Source organism: Mercenaria mercenaria, chromosome 2, assembly GCF_021730395.1.
Source record: "Mercenaria mercenaria strain notata chromosome 2, MADL_Memer_1, whole genome shotgun sequence".
NCBI classification, from domain to species: Eukaryota; Metazoa; Mollusca; class Bivalvia; order Venerida; family Veneridae; genus Mercenaria; species Mercenaria mercenaria.
The window spans coordinates 25,778,724-25,802,344 of NC_069362.1; the positions used below are offsets into that span (position 1 = coordinate 25,778,724).

The following is a 23,621-nucleotide window of genomic DNA, read 5'->3' on the forward strand; positions in this document are numbered from 1 at the left end:
AGTCCGTTTTCAGATGAAGATTTATTTTTATTTACCACTGACTGGAATTTACCCATGAATCGTACAGATATCAAAACGCCATGCTGGTAATTTTCCAGTTCGAAAATGGGTCATCTGGGGTCAAAAACTAGGTCACTAGGTCAAATCAAAGAAAAACCTTGTGTATGCAATAGAGGTTGTATTTTTCAGCTGATCTTCATGAATTTTGGTCAGAATGATTGCCTTGATGAAATCTAGGGCAGGTTGTAATATGGGTCATTTGTAATATGGGTCATCTGGGGTCAAAAACTAGGTCACTAGGTCAAATCAAAGGAAAACCTTGTGTATTTGATAGAGGCTGTCTTTTTCAATTGATCTTCATGAAATTTGGTCAGTATGATTGCCTTGATGAAATCTAGGTCAAGTTTGTTTATGGGTCAACTTTGGTCAAAAATTAGGTCACTAGGTCAACTCAAAGAAAAACCAGGGGCCTCCGTGGCCGAGTGGTTAAGGTCGCTGACTTCAAATCACTTGCCCCTCATCGATGTGGGTTTGAGCCTCACTCGGGGCGTTGAATTCTTCATGTGAGGAAGCCATCCAGCTGGCTTATGGAAGGTCGGTGGTTCTACCCAGGTGCCCGCTCGTGATGAAATAATGCACGGAGGAGCACCTGGGGTCTTCCTCCACCATTAAAAGCTGGAAAGTCGCCATATGACCTATCATGTGCCGGTGCGACGTTAAATCCAACCAAAAAAAAAAAAAAAAAAAGAACCAAAGAAAAACCCTGTGTATGCGATAAAAGCTGTATTTTTCAATTGATCTTCATAAAATTTGGTCAGAATGATTACCTTGATGAAATCTAAGTCAAATTTGAATATGGGTCATCTGGCATCAAAAACTAGGTCACTAGGTCATATCAAATAAAATACTTGTTTAAACTCAAGAGACCACATTTTTAGTCCAATTCTAATGAAAATTGGCCAGAATATTTGTTTCCATGAAATCCCTAGGTCAAACATGTTTACACTGTTATGGTGTGTTTCTCAGGTGAGCGACCTAGGGCCATCTTGGCCCTCTTGTTTGATATTATCGCTTCAGTTTTTCAACACTGATTGAGAAGTAATTTAGTTTGAATTCTATAACAATTTCAAAAAGGTATCAACAGAAATGTAGGCAAAATTCTATAAAAACGGCCGAATTTTCATAAAATTACTTCCAAAATTTCAAACAGCGCGATCCTAAATACTAATTTCTTTCTAAAAGTAAATAAATGGTACATACTATGGGCATAAAATTCAGACTTTTGACCAGAAAGTACAAAAAACAGAATAGAAAAATCTTTAATAATGAAAAAGCGGCAGCAATTTGAAAATATGGAGTAAAACGATTTTTGGCAAACAGATTTCTGTTAGTGCTTGCGAATAGGTTACGTGACCTCGTGAACGTACACTGAAAATGCGGTTTAAAAAAAAAAAAAAGATAATGATGTCGTTGCATTTTTATAATAAGATACTTTTCAAACCATTATGTAATTTCCTTCAGGGCAAATAGGTCACAGAAGTAGGATATCCGCTATTATAGTTTGACACGTTTACCTGTCAGTTTATACGGGATATTGCACAATCGCTTTAACAAGTTAAAAAAGAAACTTTTTAGCTCACCTGTCACAAAGTGACAAGGTGAGCTTTTGTGATCGCGCGGTGTCCGGCGTCCGTCGTCCGTCCGTCCGTAAACTTTTGCTTGTGACCACTCTAGAGGTCACATTTTTCATGGGATCTTTATGAAAATTGGTCAGAATGTTCATCTTGATGATATCTAGGTCAAGTTCGAAACTGGGTCACGTGCCGTCAAAAACTAGGTCAGTAGGTCTAAAAATAGAAAAACGTTGTGACCTCTCTAGAGGCCATATATTTCACAAGATCTTCATGAAAATTGGTCGGAATGTTCACATTGATGATATCTAGGTCAAGTTCGAAACTGGGTCACATGCTGTCAAAAACTAGGTCAGTAGGTCTAAAAATAGAAAAACCTTGTGACCTCTCTAGAGGCCATATGTTTCATAAGATCTTCATGAAAGTTGGTCAGAACTTTCACCTTGATGATATCTAGGTCAAGTTCGAAAGTGGGTCACGTGCCTTCAAAAACTAGGTCAGTAGGTCAAATAATAGAAAAACCTTGTGACCTCTCTAAAGGCCATATTTTTCATGGGATCTGTATGAAAGTTGGTCTGAATGTTCATCTTGATGATATCTAGGTCAAGTTCGAAACTGGGTCATGTGCGGTCAAAAACTAGGTCAGTAGGTCTTAAAATAGAAAAACCTTGTGACCTCTCTAGAGGCCATATATTTCATGAGATCTTCATGAAAATTGGTCAGAATGTTCACCTTGATAATATCTAGGTCAAGTTCGAAAGTGGGTCACGTGCCATGAAAAACTAGGTCAGTAGGTCAAATAAAAGAAAAACCTTGTGACCTCTCTAGAGGCCATATTTTTCATGGGATCTGTATGGAAGTTGGTCTGAATGTTCATCTTGATGATATCTAGGTCAGGTTTGAAAGTGGGTCACGTGCCTTCAAAAAGTAGGTCAGTAGGTCAAATAATGAAAAAACGTTGTGACCTCTCTAGAGGCCATATTTTTCATGGGATCTGTATGAAAGTTGGTCTGAATGTTTATCTTGATGATATATAGGTCAAGTTTGAAACTGGGTCAACTGCGATCAAAAACTAGGTCAGTAGGTCTTAAAATAGAAAAACCTTGTGACCTCTCTAGAGGCCATACCCTTGAATGGATCTTCATGAAAATTGGTCAGAATCTTCACCTTGATGATATCTAGGTCAGGTTTGAAACTGGATCACGTGCCATAAAAAACCAGGTCAGTAGGTCAAATAATAAAAAAACCTTGTGACCTCTCTAGAGGCCATACTTTTCATGGGATCTGTATGAAAGTTGGTCTGAATGTTCATCTGGATGATATCTAGGTCAAGTTTGAAACTGGGTCAACTGCGGTCAAAAACTAGGTCAGTAGGTCTAAAATAGTTAAAATCTTTTGACCTCTCTAGAGGCCATATTTTTCAATGGATCTTCATGAAAATTGATCTGAATGTTCACCTTGATGATATCTAGGTCAGTTTCGAAACTGGGTCACGTGCGGTCAAAAACTAGGTCAGTAGGTATAAAAATAGAAAAACCTTGTGACCTCTCTAGAGGCCATATTTTTCATGAGATCTTCATGAAAATTAGTGAGAATGTTCATCTTGATGATATCTAGGTGAAGTTCAAAACAGGGTCACGTACCTTCGAAAACTAGGTCCATAGGTCAAATAATAGAAAACCCTTGTGACCTCTCTAGAGATCATATTTTTCAATGGATCTTCATGGAAATTGGTCAGAATTTTTATCTTGATAATATCTAGATCAAGTTCAAAACTGGGTCACATGAGCTCAAAAACTAGGTCACTATGTCAAATAATAGAAAAAACGACGTCATACTCAAAACTGGGTCATGTGCGAAGAGGTGAGCGATTCAGGACCATCATGGTCCTCTTGTTTATTGATTTTTACAACACTAGATCTACTTCTCAGCACTTTAAAGAACCGAGGCGGTATGATCAATCAGTGATGTGCCACATGGCGCGAAAACATGACATAATGTCATGAAAATCTCAGGAAAATATACCGCTTTGATCTACTCTTCAAATGTCATGATACTGACACACTTCTTTTAGCTCTTTGAGGGAATGTTAATTGATGATGAAAACAAGGTTAATTACTTAATTTATCAACAGAATAATTACTGGTAATCATTAACGTTTTTTTTTGCTTTCAACACGGGTGGGTGGGGGATGTTACCAGATGACGATTATTGAATTTGTGTCCATATTTTTGGGACACTTTTCAAAATAATTATTTTTCGGGAAATAAATCTTGGGACAGTGAAAAAAATAATTATTTTATGCTGTCCCAACACTTGGGGAAAATACAGTAGTGCTTCTGCTGATGTTTGTTACTTAATATTTAGTTATATGCAATAATTTGCCTTAATGTCATGTAAAAGCGATACATTATCGTATCATGGAAAAATCACTGAAGATCATGGAAATATCATGGAAATTGAGTAACAGAATTCTGTATGAACCCTGTTAACTGTAAGTGGGGTATTTAGGGTGACTTAAAGGTAAAGAAATGTTGTTTAGAAAATCTACAAAATGCTTGACCTAGGACCAATATATAACTGACCTCAAGCAAATATTTAATGAAATTATGGTGTAGACAAGATCCCTTTGATTGTGTAGTAATAATTAAATAGTTACAGGAATCCATGCGAACAATTTCAATTGCTTGATAAGCAAAATATCTGACTACTAGATAATGGACTTATTCAGGAATTTAATTTGAAATGTTTACTTTCTTTTCTGTAGCATTTTCTGACCGATAGACTGATGAAAATAAAATGAATTCTGTTGTTAGTTCTGACCACTAGCACCAAACCTAAAAGAAAATGGCACTGTACATGTTATGCCCTACTCCTAGGTATACTGTGAAAACTATGGTACTAACCCATGTAGACCATATTGTAAATTGGTTAATATGCAAAATGTGTAATCCACAGAAAATAAAAAAAAGATAGAAATAAAGTCTTTAATAACCCATATCAGTTACCCATACTCACCTAAAACATGCTGCCTGGCCAATCAGGGTGGCCAACACAAGTGACTTTTGGATACCATGCAAAAGTAGAAAATGTCCCGATTAAAGTAATATTTTGTCTATATTGTCCTTATTAATTGGCAGATTTTTAGCCCACCATCATCAGATAACGTTAACAATTTCTCGTTATCGCATCTCCTCAGAAACTACTGGGGGGATTTTGACCAAACTTTGTCAGAATGATGTATTGGTACCCTAGTTGTGTCTCCCTGAAAATCAGACTGGTTCAACAATTTATGAGTGAGTTATGGCCCTTTGTTTATTTCTATAATTTATATAGATTTATATAGGGAAAAACTTTGTAAACCTTCTTGTCCATAACCACAGAGCCTAGGGCTTTGATATTTGGTATGAAGCATTATCTAGTGGTCCTCTACCAAGATGATTCAAATTATTTCTCTGGGGTCAAATATGGCCCCGCCCTGGTGGTCACATGGTTTATATAGACTTGTATAGGAAAAAACTTTGAATAACCTCTTGTCCAAAACCACAGGGCCTAGGGCTTTGATATTTTGTATGTGACATCATCTAGTGGTCTTTAACTAAGATTGTTCAAATTATACCCCTAGGGTCAAATATGGCCCCGCTCTGGGAGTCATATGGTTTACATAGACTTGTATAGGGAAAAACTTTGAAAATCTTCTTGTCCAAACCACAAAGCCTAGGGCTTTGATACTTGTAATGTAGCATCATCTAGTGGTTCTCTACCAAGTTTGTCAAATTATCCTCCTAGGGTTAAATATGGCCCCGCCCCGGGGGTCACATGGTTCATATAGACTTATATAGGGAAAAGCTTTTAAAATGTTCTTGTCAGTAACTACAACATTCAAACTTGGACCACATGTATATTTTTGAGTGGCAAGATGAACCTTGACATGAGTTGACCTTGATTTTGACCTAGTGACCTACTTTCACATTTCTGTAGCTACAGCCTTCAAATTTGGACCACATGCATAATTTTGTGCACTGGAAAAAACTTTGACTTTTATTTTGACCTAGTGACCTACTTTCACATTTTTGAAGGTACAGGCATCAAATTTGGACCATATGCATAGTTTCGTGTTTCGAAATGAAATTTGACATTGATTTTGACCTAGTGACCTACTTTCACATTTCTCAAGCTACAGCCTTCAAATTTGGACTACATGCATAGTTTTGTGTACCGAAAAAAACTTTGACCTTGACATTGACCTAGTGACCTACTTTCACATTTTTGAAGGTACAGGCTTCACATTTTGACCACATGCATAGTTTTGTATTCTGAAATAAAATTTGACCTTGATTTTGACCTAGTGACCTACTTTTACATTTCTCAAGCTGCAGCCTTCAAACTTGGACCACTTGCATAGTTTTGTGTACTGAAATGACCTTTGACCTTTACATTGACCTAGTGACCTACTTTCACATTTTTAAGGTACAGGCTTCAAATTTGGACCACATGCATAGTTTTGTATTCCGAAATAAAATTTGACCTTGATTTTGACCTACTTTTACATTTCTCAAGCTACAGCCTTTAAATTTGGACCACATGCATAGTTTTGTGTACCGAAACAAACTTTGACCTTTACATTGACCTAGTGACCTACTTTCACATTTTTGAAGGTACAGGCTTCAAATTTGGACCACATGAATAGTTTTGTATTCCGAAGTAAAATTTGACCATAATTTTGACCTAGTGACCTACTTTTACATTTCTCAAGCTACAGCCTTCAAATTTGGACCACTTGCATAGTTTTGTGTACCGAAATGAACTTTGACCTTAAGATTGACCTAGTGACCTACTTTCACATTTCTGTAGCTACAGGCTTCAAATTTAGGACCACATGCATAGTTTTGTGTACCGAAACAAACTTTGACCTTGACATTGACCTAGTGACCTACTTTCACATTTTTGAAGGTACAGGCTTCAAATTTGGACCACATGCATAGATTTGTGTTGTGTATAGAAATGAAATTTGACCTTGAGCTAGTCAGTAAGTCTTGAAATTTGGAACACTCAAAAATGGCACATTGGTGGGCGCCAAGATCACTCTGTGATCTCTTGTTGTAAGATAAAGGGCATCGAAGGCAGAAAAATGAGCGCACAAGACGTCTGCTGTCATTTCTTTGCCCTACTGCAAAATTGTTTATGTTGTGTAAACAGTATTATTGCATTCACACTTTTGTCTGCTTGAAGCATTTGGTCAAGTTTTTGTAGGTAATGTGTGGGAAATGATTGAAACTTAACACAACACAGTGTTCACTGTGCAGTTAATATTATTTATCTCTACAACTGGCAGGTACTGTTGTGGCTGTAAATGTCATTAGGAATCAGTACCTGAACTTGAAATAGGTCATACTTATTTTTATTTATTTCCTTAGATATTTATATCATTTGCATATATATAAATTTGTGTGATCTACCTTAAGTGTAAATTGCAAATTGATTGTTTAATTTATTTCAGATATTCATAGTCTATCTTATTGCGGGCATAAAGAAAATGGACACCGACTGGGTCTCTGGTTACTCCATGCATTCAATAGCGGGTCACTATGTGTTTGCCCCTTTTCGGTAAGATTTTATCACTTGATGACAGCTTAGAAAATATATGTCAGTTTACCAGTTTTAGTACACACCAAGATACAACATTGGGGCTATATTGAATTCATGCTTGTCCAAAAATTCAAAACAAATAAATATACGAGAAGTGTTTGAAAAATACTGGGAAAAGTGCTACGTTATCTTTATTTCTGTTCAACTGTTGCTGAAATTGCAAAATCTTACTGATCAGAACATTGAATGTTTATTTGAGCCGTGCCATGGGAAAACCAACATAGTGGGTGTGCGACCAGCATGGATCCAGACCAGCCTGCGCATCCGCGCAGTCTGGTCAGGCTCCATGCTGTTCGCTTTTAAAGCCTATTGGAACTGGAGAAACTGTTAGCGAACAGCGTGGATCCTGACCAGACTGCGCGGATGCGCAGGCTGGTCTGGATCCATGCTGGTCGCACACCCACTATGTTGGTTTTCCCATGGCACGGCTCATTTACAGATTTCAGAACAAGGACGTTAGTATATTTATTTACCATTTCTAAGGCCATGTCACTACCTTTAAAGTGGTCCAAAATCATTATGACACTGTCATATCATACAAAATCATTACACAAATTTTACATATTAAATTTATCATACAACTGACTAGCAGTTGTTCTATTTGTCTTGCCACGAATCCGTGTCTCGGAGCTTTTTAATTTTCAAAACATGACTGAACATTGTTGTCTTCTGACCTCTAAATTGTGAGTCATCAGGGATGATCTCTGGGTCACTTTTAAATCTCCCATACTAAAGGTTTTTTTCCAGACATTGTCCATTAAATCTTACGCCATCCCATATCTGCATTCAACACTAATTTACAGGTGATGACCAACACAGTATGCCTTTTAAAGATTTTAATGATGTCACTTTTGAAATTTATGTCCTGTGTCATACAATGTGGACATTATTCTTCTTTCTACGCACAGTCAGGGCCACAGTCTACAGTCACCAACTACCACAATCCCTAGAGCTTTTGGGCAAAGACGAGAGTCTGCATCCAGCTTTAGGATGCCTAGAGCTAGATGTAAATAGTGTTTCTGTAAAAAACCAACTGTTTTAGCAAGCAACACAGTTTTTAATCAGAGAATTCCAGACATTCTGACCAGAGTTCTATAAGAAGAAGAAAAAATGAATACACTTGAAATAATATGTTTTAGACTGTTTCATTTTTACCGAAGCAGCGTAGAGTCTGTGTTGTAAGAATGATGAATATTTTTACAGGTCTGTGAATGATTAAAAAAAATACACTTACAAATTATATTACTTGCAATGACTTATTGTGACGTTTATGAGCTCACACAATCCTTGAAAAATATATCTGTTAAAGTTGACGTATTTGTCGACTCTTGATATTCACGCCTGATCTTCTGTGTGAAATCATCTCAAATACAGACATGATTTTTTTTATATCATGATGTCATGAATTCTCTATAAATAGAATACCCAATCCTATATTACGTAGATTTTTCATTGTGCTATGCTGAGACAAATTTTACTTTGATAGTGTAAAATACATTATCCAGTTGCATCGCAACACAGTTGGATTACATAGCCATTACTTTATGACCTTTTTGCCTGCAGCCTTGAAGATATTTCTGAGTTGGGTTTTTAGTTTTGCTAGCTTCAGGCCTTCTAGATCCAATGTCGTAGGTAGTTAAGTTAAAAGAGCTTTTCTTTATTTTAAAAACTGTAATAGTTGCACAAAGTCAGTTTGTTTATTATATACCTTTAGTGATGCCAGCCGTTTGGTTTCAGGTTAGTACTTAGCCAGGAACAAGTCAGTTTGTACATCGTACATCTGGGCGGACTCACCATTGATCTCTTCTCGGGATTTCTCCTACTGTTCGACCAGACCAGACCCATTGCCTTTGTGTTTCTAGGAATGTTCCATCTCATGAACTCCCAGTTATTTAGTATAGGTTTGTATATATTGTACTGCTGATCTGTTTCAATATTGAGGTGAAAGAAAAAGTCTTATATTATTCTGGACTGTTTTGACGGATTGTTCAGTTGCATAATTATATACATTCTCATCCATCAGAGGTTCGTCAAAATCGCAAGACGAACCTCTGATTTATTTCTTTCTTTTATTTGGCAAGCATCCGCACTTGTAATTACTGCCAGAAGTGGTTGCTGCCAATCAATGTTTGCCATTATTTGGCATGCCAAATTTGAAACTTCAAACAACATGTTACCAAAGTACAAAAAATGCTGTCAATGAATAAAGACAATATTGTCTGACTGCAATTAATAAAGAATTATTATAACTTTTAATCGGATGTTTAAAGATTTACTGTAGAAATAATAATATCCCTCATAATTCAGTGTCCATATTAGAAAGGATGCAGTCTCACTGAGACTTCATATTTGATTTTGATTGGTTGGGAAGATTTGTCACGAAACGTCGCTGATTAGCTTAAACCTTTTTGCCAAACAAAAAATATTGGCGAAATGTGCCAGAGGTTCAACTAGGGAATTATGATTGACCTCTGATATGCGAGAATGAATTATATAGTATCTGATGAATAAAAGTTTTCATCTTAGTGATTAGTTTACAGTTTTTGATTGTTGGTAAATTTATGATGTTTATATGCAATAATATGCATAGTATTTTTCTTTTAAAAATTGATAACTTGAAAACAAATCTGGAGGTTTTGTAACAGGAATTGAAAAAAAAAAGGACAGGGCTAAAATTCAACTTTTTAAATTAGCAGGTTTTTGAAAAAATTGTTTGCTACAGGTTATAGCTGACAAATTCATTATGATTTTAGAGGCAGTGGAAAAATGACTTCTGACATACACATGATACTGTTTTTGTCTTAATCATCAGAGTAAAGATTAGTCTTTTCAGGGATCAAACTCATGATCTGTTGATTTATGGTCTTGCCCTACTGAGATTGTTTAGAGGTTATTGCCTTTTCAAAAAAAAGAGTAAGACTTGTAAAATACCAGCTTTACTTCATTGTCCTAGAAATACATGTATTCATTGATATTTTGAATGTTTCTCTATAAATTGTCACATGTGTCTTGTTTTAGGAATGTTTCCTTGGATGATGTTAGCCACCATGCCATTATTTTGCCACCCAGACTGGCCTAGAGGGTTGTTACATAAGTTTCCACACTTTATGAAAATAGTATTACCTGCAGATCTCAGTTTACAGACCAGCCAGCACTGTATATACGATAAGAAATCCATTAAACCTGATGAAAAACAGGTAATTTTCCTGCTCTTCTCCATTAGCTGCTTTAATTTTTATACGCCAAAAGGAACGTATTATATTTTGCCCCTGGTGTCTGTCTGTCCATCCATCCATTCATCCGTCTGCCTGTCCATTAGCAATTTCGTGTACACTCTGTAATTTTTAACCCCCTTGCAGGATTTCATAGAAACTTGACACAAATGTTCACCACATCAAGGCGACATGCGGAGCGCATGTTCTGGATGGCTCATTAGGTCACGGGTCAAAAGTCATATGAGTGTGTTTTGTGTCCGCGCTGTAACTCTTGAACTGCTTGAAGGATTGTAAAGAAACTTGACAAAAACATTCACCACATTGAGAGGACATGCAAAGCGCATGTTCTGGATGTCTCGCTTCAAGGACAAGGTCACACTGTTGGCCCAGTTTCAAAATAATTTCACTGGAGGATTTTGTGTGTGACCCTCTACTATGATTGTTAAAATTATTTGAATTCATCAAATACATAGCTGCCACATTCCCAATAATTATATTGCTTGAACATAAAGATATTCAGGTAACATTTTTCACTAATTTAGTTTATTTTTAGATATTAACTTTAACTGTAGAAAGTCCTTGTCAAATGAATTTGGCTTGACTGAATATAATAAAGTAACTGTGCTTGTAAAGCCACATTAAAAATGAAATGTCATGTATACAGCCATATCTTAAAAACTTCCAGTTCTTTTAGTGGCAGTAGATTAGGTGTAACAGGTGTGTACTATTTTAATTCTACACACATGTTAATTCTATATTTACAAAGATACTATGAAGTAACTATTCATATTTTCAAATATGGATTTTGGACTAATATACCTTTAAGTAATCTTGTCAAAACTGTTGGTCCCATTTTGAAATATTCTGACAGAAATGTTCCTTGGATAATCATAATATATTCATAAAATTTTGATTTATCAAAAAATATGGCCACCAAAGTCAAAAGTAGAAATAAAATCAAGTGCCTTCTCCTTAAATACTAGTTTGATTTTGAAATAATTTCAGTGAAATGTTCCTAGGTAAACCTCTGCTTAAATTGTTAAAAGCCATATTTAATTAAAAATAAAAAGCTGCAAGGGATTGGTCATGTTTTTTAGCTCACCTGTGACAAGGTGAGCTTTTGTGATCGCGCAGTGTCCGTGTTCCGTCCGTCCGTGCGTGTGTAAACTTTTGCTTGTGACCGTTCTAGCGGTCACAATTTTCATGGGATCTTTATGAAAGTTGGTCAGAATGTTCATCTTGATGATATCTAGGTCAAGTTCGAAACTGGGTCATGTGCGGTCCAAAATTAGGTCAGTAGGTCTAAAAATAGAAAATCCTTGTGACCTCCCTAGAGGCCATATTTTTCAATGGATCTTCATGAAGATTGGTCAGAATGTTCACCTTGATGATATCTAGGTCAAGTTCGAAACTGGGTCACATGCGGTCCAAAACTAGGTCAGTAGGTCTAAAAATAGAAGATCCTTGTGACCTCCCTAGAGGCCATATTTTTCAATGGATCTTCATGAAAATTGATCGGAATGTTCACCTTGATGATATCTAGTTCAAGTTCGAAACCGGGTCATGTGCCTTCAATAACTAGGTCAGTAGGTCAAATAATAGAAAAACCTTGTGACCTCCCTAGAGGTGATATTTTTCAAGGGATCTGTATGAAAGTTGGTCTGAATATTCATCTTGATGATATCTAGGTCAAGTTCGAAACTTGGTCAACTGCAATCAAAAACTAGGTCAGTAGGTCTACCTCGTCCGAGTGTTCGTGCATAAACTTTTGCTTGTGACCACTCTAGTTTAAGATCCAGCCTTGAAATTTGGATGACATGTACAGTTTTGCACACCAATCTTTAAACTGTCTTTCAGTGACCATAAATTTGACCTACTGATCTACTTTCTAATATTTTAGCATCAGTTTGCCAGTTGAAATGTGGTTCAATATACTTAGGTGAGCGATTCAGGGTCATCATGACCCTCTTGTCTAATATGAAAACTTTGAAAATTTTTGAATCTGCTGGCCAGTTTTCTTGTTTGAACCTGTAAACTCTGTGAACCTCTGGTGAGCAATATAGGGTCATCATGGCCCTCTTGTTTATTTTTGTTACATTTTATTTTTCAGAAAACTTCTGTTTCTCAAGAAAAAAGTCCCCCACCCATCAGTCCGTCCAGGTATCACAAAGTGATGGCTTGCATTTTGTTGTCATATGTCAGTACACAATGTGTTCTACCATACTCTCATGGAATAACTAAGGTATGACATTTACATTAGCTACTGATAGTACATTGAGGTATCTCAAGTCCCCCACCAATTATTCTGTCCAGGTATTACCAGGTATCTCAAGTCCCCCACCAATTATTCTGTCCAGGTAATACCAGGTATCTCAAGTCCCCCACCAATTATTCTGTCCAGGTAATACGAGGTATCTCAAGTCCCCCACCAATTATTCTGTCCAGGTAATACCAGGTATCTCAAGTCCCCCACCAATTATTCTGTCCAGGTAATACCAGGTATCTCGAGTCCCCCACCAATTATTCTGTCCAGGTAATACCAGGTATCTCGAGTCCCCCACCAATTATTCTGTCCAGGTAATACCAGGTATCTCGAGTCCCCCACCAATTATTCTGTCCAGGTAATACCAGGTATCTCGAGTCCCCCACCAATTATTCTGTCCAGGTAATACGAGGTATCTCGAGTCCCCCACCAATTATTCTGTCCAGGTAATACCAGGTATCTCAAGTCCCCCACCAATTATTCTGTCCAGGTAATACCAGGTATCTCAAGTCCCCCACCAATTATTCTGTCCAGGTAATATCAGGTATCTCAAGTCCCCCACCAATTATTCTCTCCAGGTAATACCAGGTATCTCAAGTCCCCCACCAATTATTCTCTCCAGGTAATACCAGGTATCTCAAGATGATGGCTTACATTTTAGTTTTCATATTTGAGCCGTGCCATGGGAAAACCAACATAGTGGGTATGCGACCAGCATGGATCCAGACCAGCCTGCGCATCCGTGCAGTATGGTCAGGCTCCATGCTGTTCGCTTTTAAAACCTATTACAGTTGGAGAAACTGTTAGCGAACAGCATGGATCCTGACCAGACTGCGCGGATGCACAGGCTGGTCTGGATCCATGCTGGTCGCACACCCACTATGTTGGTTTTCTCATGGCACGGCTCATTTATGTCAGTAGGCATAGAGACTACTAGGTTAATGTCTGTCTGAACTTAAAGTTAATCCAGGAAATTTCAAAAACATGAAAAGTTCCTAAAAGGAAAGTTTATCCACTGGAGCACTGTTGAGGGTGGGACAAGCTAGATAAACTTTAGATAGAAAGTTACCTGATAGGAGCCGCACCATGAGAAAACTGATATAGTGCGTTTGCGACCGTCATGGATCCAAACAGTTTCTCTAATTGCAATAGGCTTCGAAAGCAAACAGCATGGATCCTGACCAGACTGCACGGATGCGCAGGCTGGTCTGGATCCATGCTGGTCGCAAACGCACTATGTTGGTTTTCTCATGGTGCGGCTCATATTGTATTTGTCCTGTGGCCAGTAAAACATGTTAAGATCAAAATATTTCATAAAAACTGATTTTTGGTACAAAAATAATCCATGCCCATTTACTGCATTGTCAATTCTTTTGCCCATTGTTGGCTTCATTTAAAATAAATGTTAATCCCTACCTTTGTGTAATATAAATCAGACGTATTAACTGATATTTTGACTTGGGCAGAATATAGCCTAAAAGGATTCTTGAATTGAAATCAAATGCCTGCAGTCTCAGTAGCTTAAACTGCTCTATATCCGGCAGGAAAATGAGAGTGAAGTGAAAGTCCATCTTTAATAAATGACTTAGATACCACCATTATTATAAAGGCCTGCTTAAAACAGGTTAAAAACTTGCATAATCCTGGCATTGTTCCCTATCATAATGGAATGAATGAATTTACATAAAGGGACATAATAATGATATAAATTTATCATCCCTTTTGAATGTTATAAATCGTATCTATAAGTTATAGAAACCATTCGGAATGGTTTTTTGGCGACAAGGTGGACATACCCATATTCATTATATAGCGAACAAAGCCATGGTTATGCCTTTAAAAGCCTCAATTTCTTACGAGAAGAAGATTTATGCTTTGAAACACCAGCTGTGACAAAGTCAAGATTGATTGACTAAGGCTTAAAAACTGTCTTCGAACTGTTTCAATGATCATCACATCTTCCAAAATCTTGACCCAGTTTACAATTCCTGCTATAAATGTACTTAAAAAGTAGTCAGTCAGCACCTGCTGTATAAAGGTAAAGGCAGGGTGATGTGTAAAGGGAAAATTTACATGGCAGCCCAGTTTTAGAAAAATGAAGGGGTAGTGTTCAACTAAGGTAGAACATTGCAGAAAATGAAATGCTAAATTGACCTGTTGCAACAGAGAGAAAATGTGCATGTTAGCAAAACAGTGGTAGAAATTGATTTATTCATTTGTAAAAAATATGATAAGATTTAATTGCTGACTGTGGTAAGAGCAAAGTGGCCTTGAAATGCTTTTTCCTTGCCAGTAGTAAAGTGCTCTTAGCAGGAAAAAGTTACATACCATATTTTTGTTTAACTTATTGTTTCTGAAAAATATTACATAAATCTCTATGACGGTTCTGTTTTAATACCAAGATTCTCTAAGGAACTAAATCTATATTTAAGAAATAAAATATTCCAAGGAGGGATTTTTTCTGGGAAAAAAAATTTTGAGTTCATATTTAAAGGAATTATATCATGAAGGCACAGCTGAACAACAAACAATGGTTTTATATAAGAGAAAATCACTGTTTGAGAAATACTATTTTGATTCTAACGCCAAATCAAGGATTCTTTTCTACATTCTTGACGTCATCCATCAAATATTGGCCCACTTTATGTGGTTACTTGTCCATTGCGCTGCTATGATGTTTGACACTAAGACATAATGATTTTAACAGTGATTTCATTGCATAACAGCATACAGTTTCTGTCTTCTTTGTTTTGTAGGAAAATAAATATATTTGTGTTAGAATGTATGTTTATGATATCGTTTTTGTATTTATATAAACAGGGATATAACCATTGGACCCAGGGTCTATATGGGTACTCCTGGGATATGATGGTACACACATGGAATCTGCAACATCTCAAAATTACATATGTTGATAAAGAAACCAGGGAGGAGGGGTACTTGAATCCAAAGGTAATTAATAACTTGTTCCAGCCTGATTTACTAATTATAGAGCATTTATTCCATCATAACAGTGGAGGTGACAGTATCACAGGTTCGTCTAACTACATCTACATGGCTCATTGATTGAGACTGTGCACAAATTTTATTCAGGGGACCTGTTTTATATAGGGAATTTTGATTTAGGTTTTGTATATTAGGGAGTATTTCACAAAAAAATCTAATGGTGTTAAGAAAGTGCTTAAAATAAAACAATTTTTCTTCATACATCATCAGACATACCCAGGGTATGAAGTGCTAGAAGTAGCACTGTTGTTTTATTGAATTATTCCCTATTTTATGCAGGTGATTCTTAATATTTCAGCTTATAAAAGTATGCTATATTGTTAGAATACTTTGTCATTGGAAATAAGGAAGAAATAATTACAACAAATTTTACTCTATCTTAAATCAGTCTTTGTAACTATTTGTCTTCCTAGGCATGGGTACTAGGAGGTCGCTGGAGTTCACACCCTGATATGATCAAACAGTATGCTAGGTGTGTGGAGAAACGTCTGGCTTCGTATAATATCACAGATATAGAACTACATGTAGATGTGTGGAGAGCCTTAAATGATAGATTTCAACAAAGGTAAACTGAGCCGTGCCATGGGAAAACCAACAAAGTGGGTTTGCGACCAGCATGGATCCAGACCAGCCTGCGCATCCGCGCAGTCTGGTCAGGATCCATGCTGTTCGCTAACAGTTTCTCCAATCCCAATAGGCTTTAAAAGCGAACAGCATGGATCCTGACCAGACTGCGCGGATGCGCAGGCTGGTCTGGATCCATGCTGGTCGCAAAGCCGTTATGTTGGTTTTCTCATGTCACGGCTCAACTAATTTTTTACACCATTATCATTGGTCTTGTTTTTAAACAATTTTGAATGTCCCCTTCACATGATGAAACATGTACATGCAGTTAAAGATTTGTATACGTGCAATTTTTGTGTAGTCTCAGAATTGGTTCATAAACAGTAAAAGGTTCTGGATATAAATAAATTTACACCGATCAGTTGGCTGAAGAAATTCATTAGTGATGGATAGATTTTTTGTCATGGTGTCAATATCATTTACATGGGTTCCACAAGGTGCAAGGAAACAGGGACTATGTATTGTTTACTTGAGAGATTTGCTTTTGCATAAACACAAATTTCACACCAGGATGCAGATCTTGTCCATGCATTTGTGAACAGCTCTTAAAAGTGTTGCATATTCCAAATTTCTGCATATTCTATAACCAGACATAAAATGGAATGCATATAATTTGAATACTCCTAAAGACTTTTTAGATCTTGTCCCTAGATTGTTTTTGTTGCTTACATAATTTGAGTTTTCTTAGATCAAACTGTTCACATTTCATTGAGTAATGTGATTAATGGATGAACTAATTACCTATGTTTTATTGAAGTTGCATGATGTTTTTATTTCTTTAAGTAATATTCTGCATTTTAATGAAATCATTACAATTCATTGGGCACTAATTTTTATGAATTTTATGACTGCAGCAGTGCAGTCTATAAAATTTTAATTCTAAATGGACAGGTAAAATTCTTTTGCATTTCATAATTCATTTCCCCATGAAATTACTATTTTGACCAAAACTACGAAATTTCTAATCCACAAATTTAAAGACAAAATCATGCAAAATTGTGTTTTAGATCTGTAGACCCACGCGTGAATCTGCTTGAAGCTCCATGGAACCCATTCACACAGACTCCCTGGATCTTACCCTTACTGGTTGACTTGTCCGATTGGAGGGGGAAACTATCGGAGATAGAAAAAGATATATTTGAACGTGACAGTGATACTGATGTTGTTTTTGTTGCTGATTTTCCAGGTATTATTTTGATATATTCAATCAATACAATGCGTGTCATTTACAATTCTATTTATGGACAGTTGGTAGTCAACACTTGACAGGAAGGATCATCACAGATTGACAGGCACTATGCTAGCAATATGATATGTTTTTATTTGTTTTCATTCTTATTTTTTTCAAATACAAAAGTATTAAATCTTCTCATGGTGAAAAAAAAAAGGAGAAAGCATTATGATTTTTCTGTGGTAGTTTGTACTTTAACCCGTCAATTATAGTTTGAACTTTGTACCTTCATCTGGCATTCAGGATATCTGTCAGCTCTGTCAAGGATACTGATGTCAAGTCAAATATTTTCAAAACATGGAAAGGTCCTAGCTTTAAGTTTGGTTGACTTGCCAGTTTCTTGATTTTCCAGGTTTATATCTAGAGAACTATGTACAGGAAGAACTGGGAAACACGAGTATCACTGTGTTGAAAGGAGAGGTTCTTGTGGAACTTGTAGATCAGCAGAAAAATATCAGCCTGAAAGAGGGCAACAAAATGCAGGTATATGATAGTAAATATTTAAACCAAATACCTTAGCCTAATTTTTAAATCAAAGTAATTTCAGTATTCTTTAAGTGATCAGCAACCAAAATCTTTTAAATCATTCTGTTTCGTTAAAAAACATGGTCATCAAGGGTCGGGGCAAGTTTTTTCATTGTGGCAATTTGGAAAACTTTGAAAATCTTCTTATTAAAACTGATGGCTGGACTTCAAAAAAAATGACAGAAATGTTCCTTTGGTGGCTGTCTACCAAATTCCAACAAATCATTCTTTTTGTTTAAAAGCATGTCCTCTAGTGTGTTGGATTAAGTTTTGAAAATCTTCTCTTCTGAAACTGCTAGCCTGATTGTAAAATAATTTGATTGTAATACAATTTTATACAGATTTTTCCTCAACCAAATTTCTACAAATTCCCACCCACATTACCCCACAACTTTTTTTTAACTTGTATTTCTTGATATTGTCTCTCAGTATCACATCATTGCCCCCACACACACACACCTTTTGCCCACATTATCTCCTTCACTCCCAAAGCCCCCTCCCTCTCCCCTGCTAAAAAAGGGTATTTTTCTGCTATTCTATTGGTATTTTGCCTTAGATTCCTGTGTCAAAAAAATGACCCTCTACCAAATTCCTTCAAATCATTCTGTTTCATTCTCTTAACTAAGGGAGGGGGCTAGTTTTCCCTATATGGCTGTGTGAAATACTCTTACTAAGTCTTTTTCAATTATGATAAACCACCTCACATACTGTGAAATTATTAATATTTGTGGGGGACTAATTTTCGTGGTTGGGTCAATCCATGAAATTTAATCCCATAATCCCAAAGAACAAGTAAAATTCCAATTCACTTTATGTTTAAAAGTTGTTATCTACGAATTCGTATCCCCACGAAATTGCTGTTTTGACCAAAACCACGAAATTTCATGCCCACGAAATTTAATGATTTTACAGTATAAAGTGTAATGTTTCCAATATGATATGTTTTCAGTTACCTACCCACGAGTTTCACAACATTCATACTGTGTCTGACACACCATCGTGTTACATGTACATATTTGTGAACACAACAGATGTAGAATTCAAACAAACTGTCACCAAGTATGAACAGATCATGAATGGAACCTTCAAAGGTCCAGGTGAAATACATTTTGTGGATCTTTTGCATGTTTTTAAAATATCCTTTAAACAATTTTTTAGCTCGACTATTCGAAGAATAAATAGAGCTATCCTACTCACCACGGCGTCGGCGTCGGCGTCACACCCTGGTTAAGTTTTTCGTACCAGTCCACATTTTGACAAAGTCTTTTGAGATAAAGCTTTGAAACTTTCAACACTTGTTTACCATCACCATGTCCAGTTATAGGCAAGAGTACATAACTCTGTCAAGCATTTTGACTGAATTATGGCCCCTTTTGACTTAGAAATCTTGGTTAAGTTTTTCGTACCAGTTCATATTTTGACAAAGTCTTTTGAGATAAAGCTTTGAAACTTTCAACACTTGTTTACCATCACCATGTCCAGTTATAGGCAAGAGTACATAACTCTGTCAAGCATTTTGACTGAATTATGGCCCCTTTTGACTTAGAAATCTTGGTTAAGTTTTTCGTACCAGTTCATATTTTGACAAAGTCTTTTGAGATAAAGCTTTGAAACTTTCAACACTTGTTTACCATCACCATGTCCAGTTGTAGGCAAGAGTACATAACTCCATCAAGCATTTTGACTGAATTATGGCCCCTTTTTGACTTAGAAATCTTGGTTAAGTTTTTCGTACCAGTCCACATTTTGACAAAGTCTTTTGAGATAAAGCTTTGAAACTTTCAACACTTGTTTACCATCACAATATCCAGTTGTAGGCAAGAGTACATAACTCCATCAAGCATTTTGACTGAATTATGGCCCCTTTTGACTTAGAAATCTTGGTTAAGTTTTTCGTACCAGTTTATATTTTGTGTAAAGTGTTTGACATATGGCTTTGAAATTTTTTAAATCTTGTTCAGTTAATAGTCTCTATCAAACGGCAAGAGTACGTAACTCTCTCCTCTTTTTTGGCTGAATTATGGCCCTTTTTGAACTTGGAAACTGGTTCTGTTTTGTATATGTCCATGTTTTGTCAAGACTATTTGACATATGTCTTTTAAACTTTAAACACTTGTTTATCATTATGATTTCCTTCTCTAGGCAAGAGTACATAACTCTGACAACTATTTGACTGAATTATGGCCCTTTTTGGACTTTCAAATTTGTTCAGTTTTTCTTACAAGTCAGCGTTTTGTCAAACCTATTTGAACTGTGGCTTTGAAACTTTTAACACTAGTTTATCAACATGATTTCCATCTGTAGGCAAGAGTACATAACTCTGTCAACTATTTTGACTGAATTATGGCCCCTTTTGGACTTGGAGATAAGTTAAATTTTTCATATAAGTCCATGTTTTGCCTAACATATAACTTAACATATTTGCCATCATGGTCACACATTGCCATTTAGTGCAAGACTAATCGAAATCCACAAATACAGGAACATTTTTTGTTTAATCCATTTTTTTGTTTAGTCTGAAAATCTATGGAAATATTTTGACCCCATTCTTCAATCAATTCTTCAAATAGTCGAGCGCGCTGTCATCCGACAGCTCTTGTTATACTTCTTTGTGATTGTTTGAGAGTGAGGTTTCTAGGGAACACATATGCCAAGCGGATACTTGTTTAGTTATACTTCATTATTTCACTGACTCCATGCTTTTGGCATTTGTTAACAAGAGACATTTGTAGTATCAGATATATGCGCCACATATTGTATGGGGTTTAGGACGTTTGACTTGGAGGCTTTAAGAAAAGTTCTACATTTCTAGAATTAAGAATATTGTGTGTCAGAATCTTTGTGCTGGGCTGTGTAATTGTTCACTTACACACACTGTAAAACATTCATCACTCTAACCCTTACCGTGCTAAATTTCTAGAATGGACAGGTCTGTCATTCAATTTTGGCACTTCCACTTATTATTCAAAGGGGTGTCCACTGAAAATATACTGACTGAATAGCGAACAGTGCAGACCATGCACACACATGCAGGCTGATCTTGGTCTGCACTGGTCGCAAAGGCGAAATCACTTGCCGCCAGCAGGCTAAATGTTAAGATACAAGGTGTTGAGCAAAGTGCTCAAGTTATCTGGGATTTTAAGTGATCTGAGGAATATGGCTAGTTACCACATGAATTGCTTACATGAGCCTGGGTGATAAGCCTGTCATTGCTGGAGTGAGAGGTACTTCACTGTATGAGCACTTGAGGTTCATAGTAGGGGGAAGGTTAGTCCAACTTGGACATAGGTATCGCTTTCATTTCATTTCAGTCTGATATTACGTCCAACTCAGCCATGTCTGGGAACAAAAATAATCATTAGTGATTCACATCCATACATAAATTGTAAGCTCCAGAGTATTAGAAACGAAAAAAAGATTTTAATATGCTGTAGGTAATACATTTATCTCGCAAATAAAAACGTTCATCAGCACGTTATGCAAAAACAGATATATATATATATATTGTAAAGTCGTACCCAATTGTCTAACGCACTAGCTATCCCGGATGTTTATGAATGAGCAAGCACAGGAGAATAGATAAAGACAGAACTCTCCCAAAACATTTTTTACTTTCAAGTGTTGTAATTTGATGTTAGGCTATAGTAAAACTACAAGTAATAATGCCCTAATACACTTAGAATTAGCCCGATGTGGTGTGTTCCCCATTAATTCTTATCCGGTATCGTTACATGACGGTGAATGAAATATGCCAACAATGACATAATAAAGCTCAGCTGTGACGTCACCATTGTAGGAAAACATTTCGATAATATAGGTCAGTGGGAGACCTGCCCGCATAGCTCAGTAGAGAGAACGCAGATCTACGGATCTAGGAGTCGCGGGTTAGATCCTCGGGCAGGGCACATGTTCTCCGTGATGATTTGATAGAAGACATTGTGTCTGAAATCATTTGTCCTCCACCTCTGATTCATGTGGGCAAGTTGGCAGTTACTTTGGGAGAACAGCCTTTACATAACTGAAATCCAGGAACATTGGTTAGGTTAACTGCTCGCCTTTACATAACTGAAATACTGTTGAAGGACGGCGTAAAATCCAAGACAATGAAACAAAACATAGGTCAGTAGGTGACTTTCTTCAGGTACTGCCACATGCTCATAACATGACATATAGAGAATTACATAGAGAAAATTACGTTACTGTCTGATAAATTTAAATTTATTAGGCAAGTTGAAGAAAATATATTAGGCGAGGCTCTGCCTTTTTCGTAGACGAGCCTAATAAATATAAATTTTTTCAGACAGTAATCTAATATTCTATTTATCCTACCTGCTCAGAAAATTGGGGAAAAGCCGTTGGAAAGAGCAACAACGTGCAGACTTGACATAATATATGACATTTTCAAGTGCAATTAATTTGTGGATAAAATTGAAAAAATGCAATAACTTTTTTGTTTCTGGATAAAAACTTTTGATATTACCACTTACTTTCTTAGTTAGAACATTTCCAATACAATAATAACAGTTTCAATAAAAAAATTCGGAAAAAAAATGTTTTCAAAATTTTTGGTTGAAGTGCTGTAAAAGTGAAAAATAGTGATAACTTTTTTGTTTCAGGATAAAAACCTTTGATTTGACCACTCATTTTTTAAGTTCAGACATTTCCAGTACAATGGTGATGGTTTCAATGCAAATTTTTTATAAAATATGTGATTTCAAAAGTTCCCGAAAAATGATATCTTGACACTGACTAGATAAAGCAAAGTTTATTAGGCAGGCCGATTTTGTGCTATATCTTGTATGAGGGTAGGATAAACAAGAATAATTTGTTATTCCGAAATATTTTTCTTTTTGTCATTAAATCATCATTGTGTTAGAAATCATGTCTCAATGATTGAAGTACCTCAATTACCCATTTTTACCTCGACTTTTCAAAGAAAAGTAGAGCTATTGCACTCGCCCCGGTGTTGGCGTCGGCGTCAGCGTCGCCATTGGTTGAAGTTTTTTATAAAGTCAAATACCTTTAAATAGCCATTGCTTGTGACTCTGTGGAAGGACCACCAGGCCTAACTAGAGTCATGGATTGGGACTAGGAAGAAAGTTTGCTCACAAGGGGACTGATTTCCAGTATGTATAATTTTCTATACAGTTGGGACTGTTATCCTGGTGAAAGAGAAAACTGATACAGTAAGGAATCAGGATACTTCCTCAAAACAGTTGGCATGGCAGTTAGAGAAATATGTTAACTTAAATATGTAATAGTTAATAACATGTATTTTACCTCCCCTAGTTAATGGTACATTTGTTGATGTGGAGTCACAGTGAATTATCACATGAATTCAAAAATTTTGTATATGAGATTGTAATTCATCAGTTGACTTTAATAAAAAAAAATAAAAAATGACAGAGTAGACAAACAATCATCCCCTCATTATGTCTTCCACTGGGGGAGACATATTGATTTAGTGTGATGTGTCT

At 36.3% G+C, this 23,621-nt stretch overlaps 1 protein-coding gene across 5 annotated transcripts in view; it reads left to right on the forward strand.

Moving 5' to 3' along the window:
- Positions 1–23,621, forward strand: part of LOC123562038 (vitamin K-dependent gamma-carboxylase-like) — a 134,825-nt gene that overhangs the window by 97,325 nt on the left and 13,879 nt on the right. For all 5 annotated transcript variants that reach the window (XM_053532996.1, XM_053533017.1, XM_053533006.1 and 2 more), the window contains 9 exons: positions 7,132–7,238; positions 9,018–9,181; positions 10,299–10,477; positions 12,606–12,737; positions 15,579–15,710; positions 16,178–16,329; positions 17,396–17,574; positions 17,972–18,102; positions 19,094–19,241. In XM_053532996.1, coding sequence (XP_053388971.1) covers positions 7,132–7,238; positions 9,018–9,181; positions 10,299–10,477; positions 12,606–12,737; positions 15,579–15,710; positions 16,178–16,329; positions 17,396–17,574; positions 17,972–18,102; positions 19,094–19,241 — 1,324 coding nt within the window. The remainder of the gene's footprint in view (positions 1–7,131; positions 7,239–9,017; positions 9,182–10,298; positions 10,478–12,605; positions 12,738–15,578; positions 15,711–16,177; positions 16,330–17,395; positions 17,575–17,971; positions 18,103–19,093; positions 19,242–23,621) is intronic.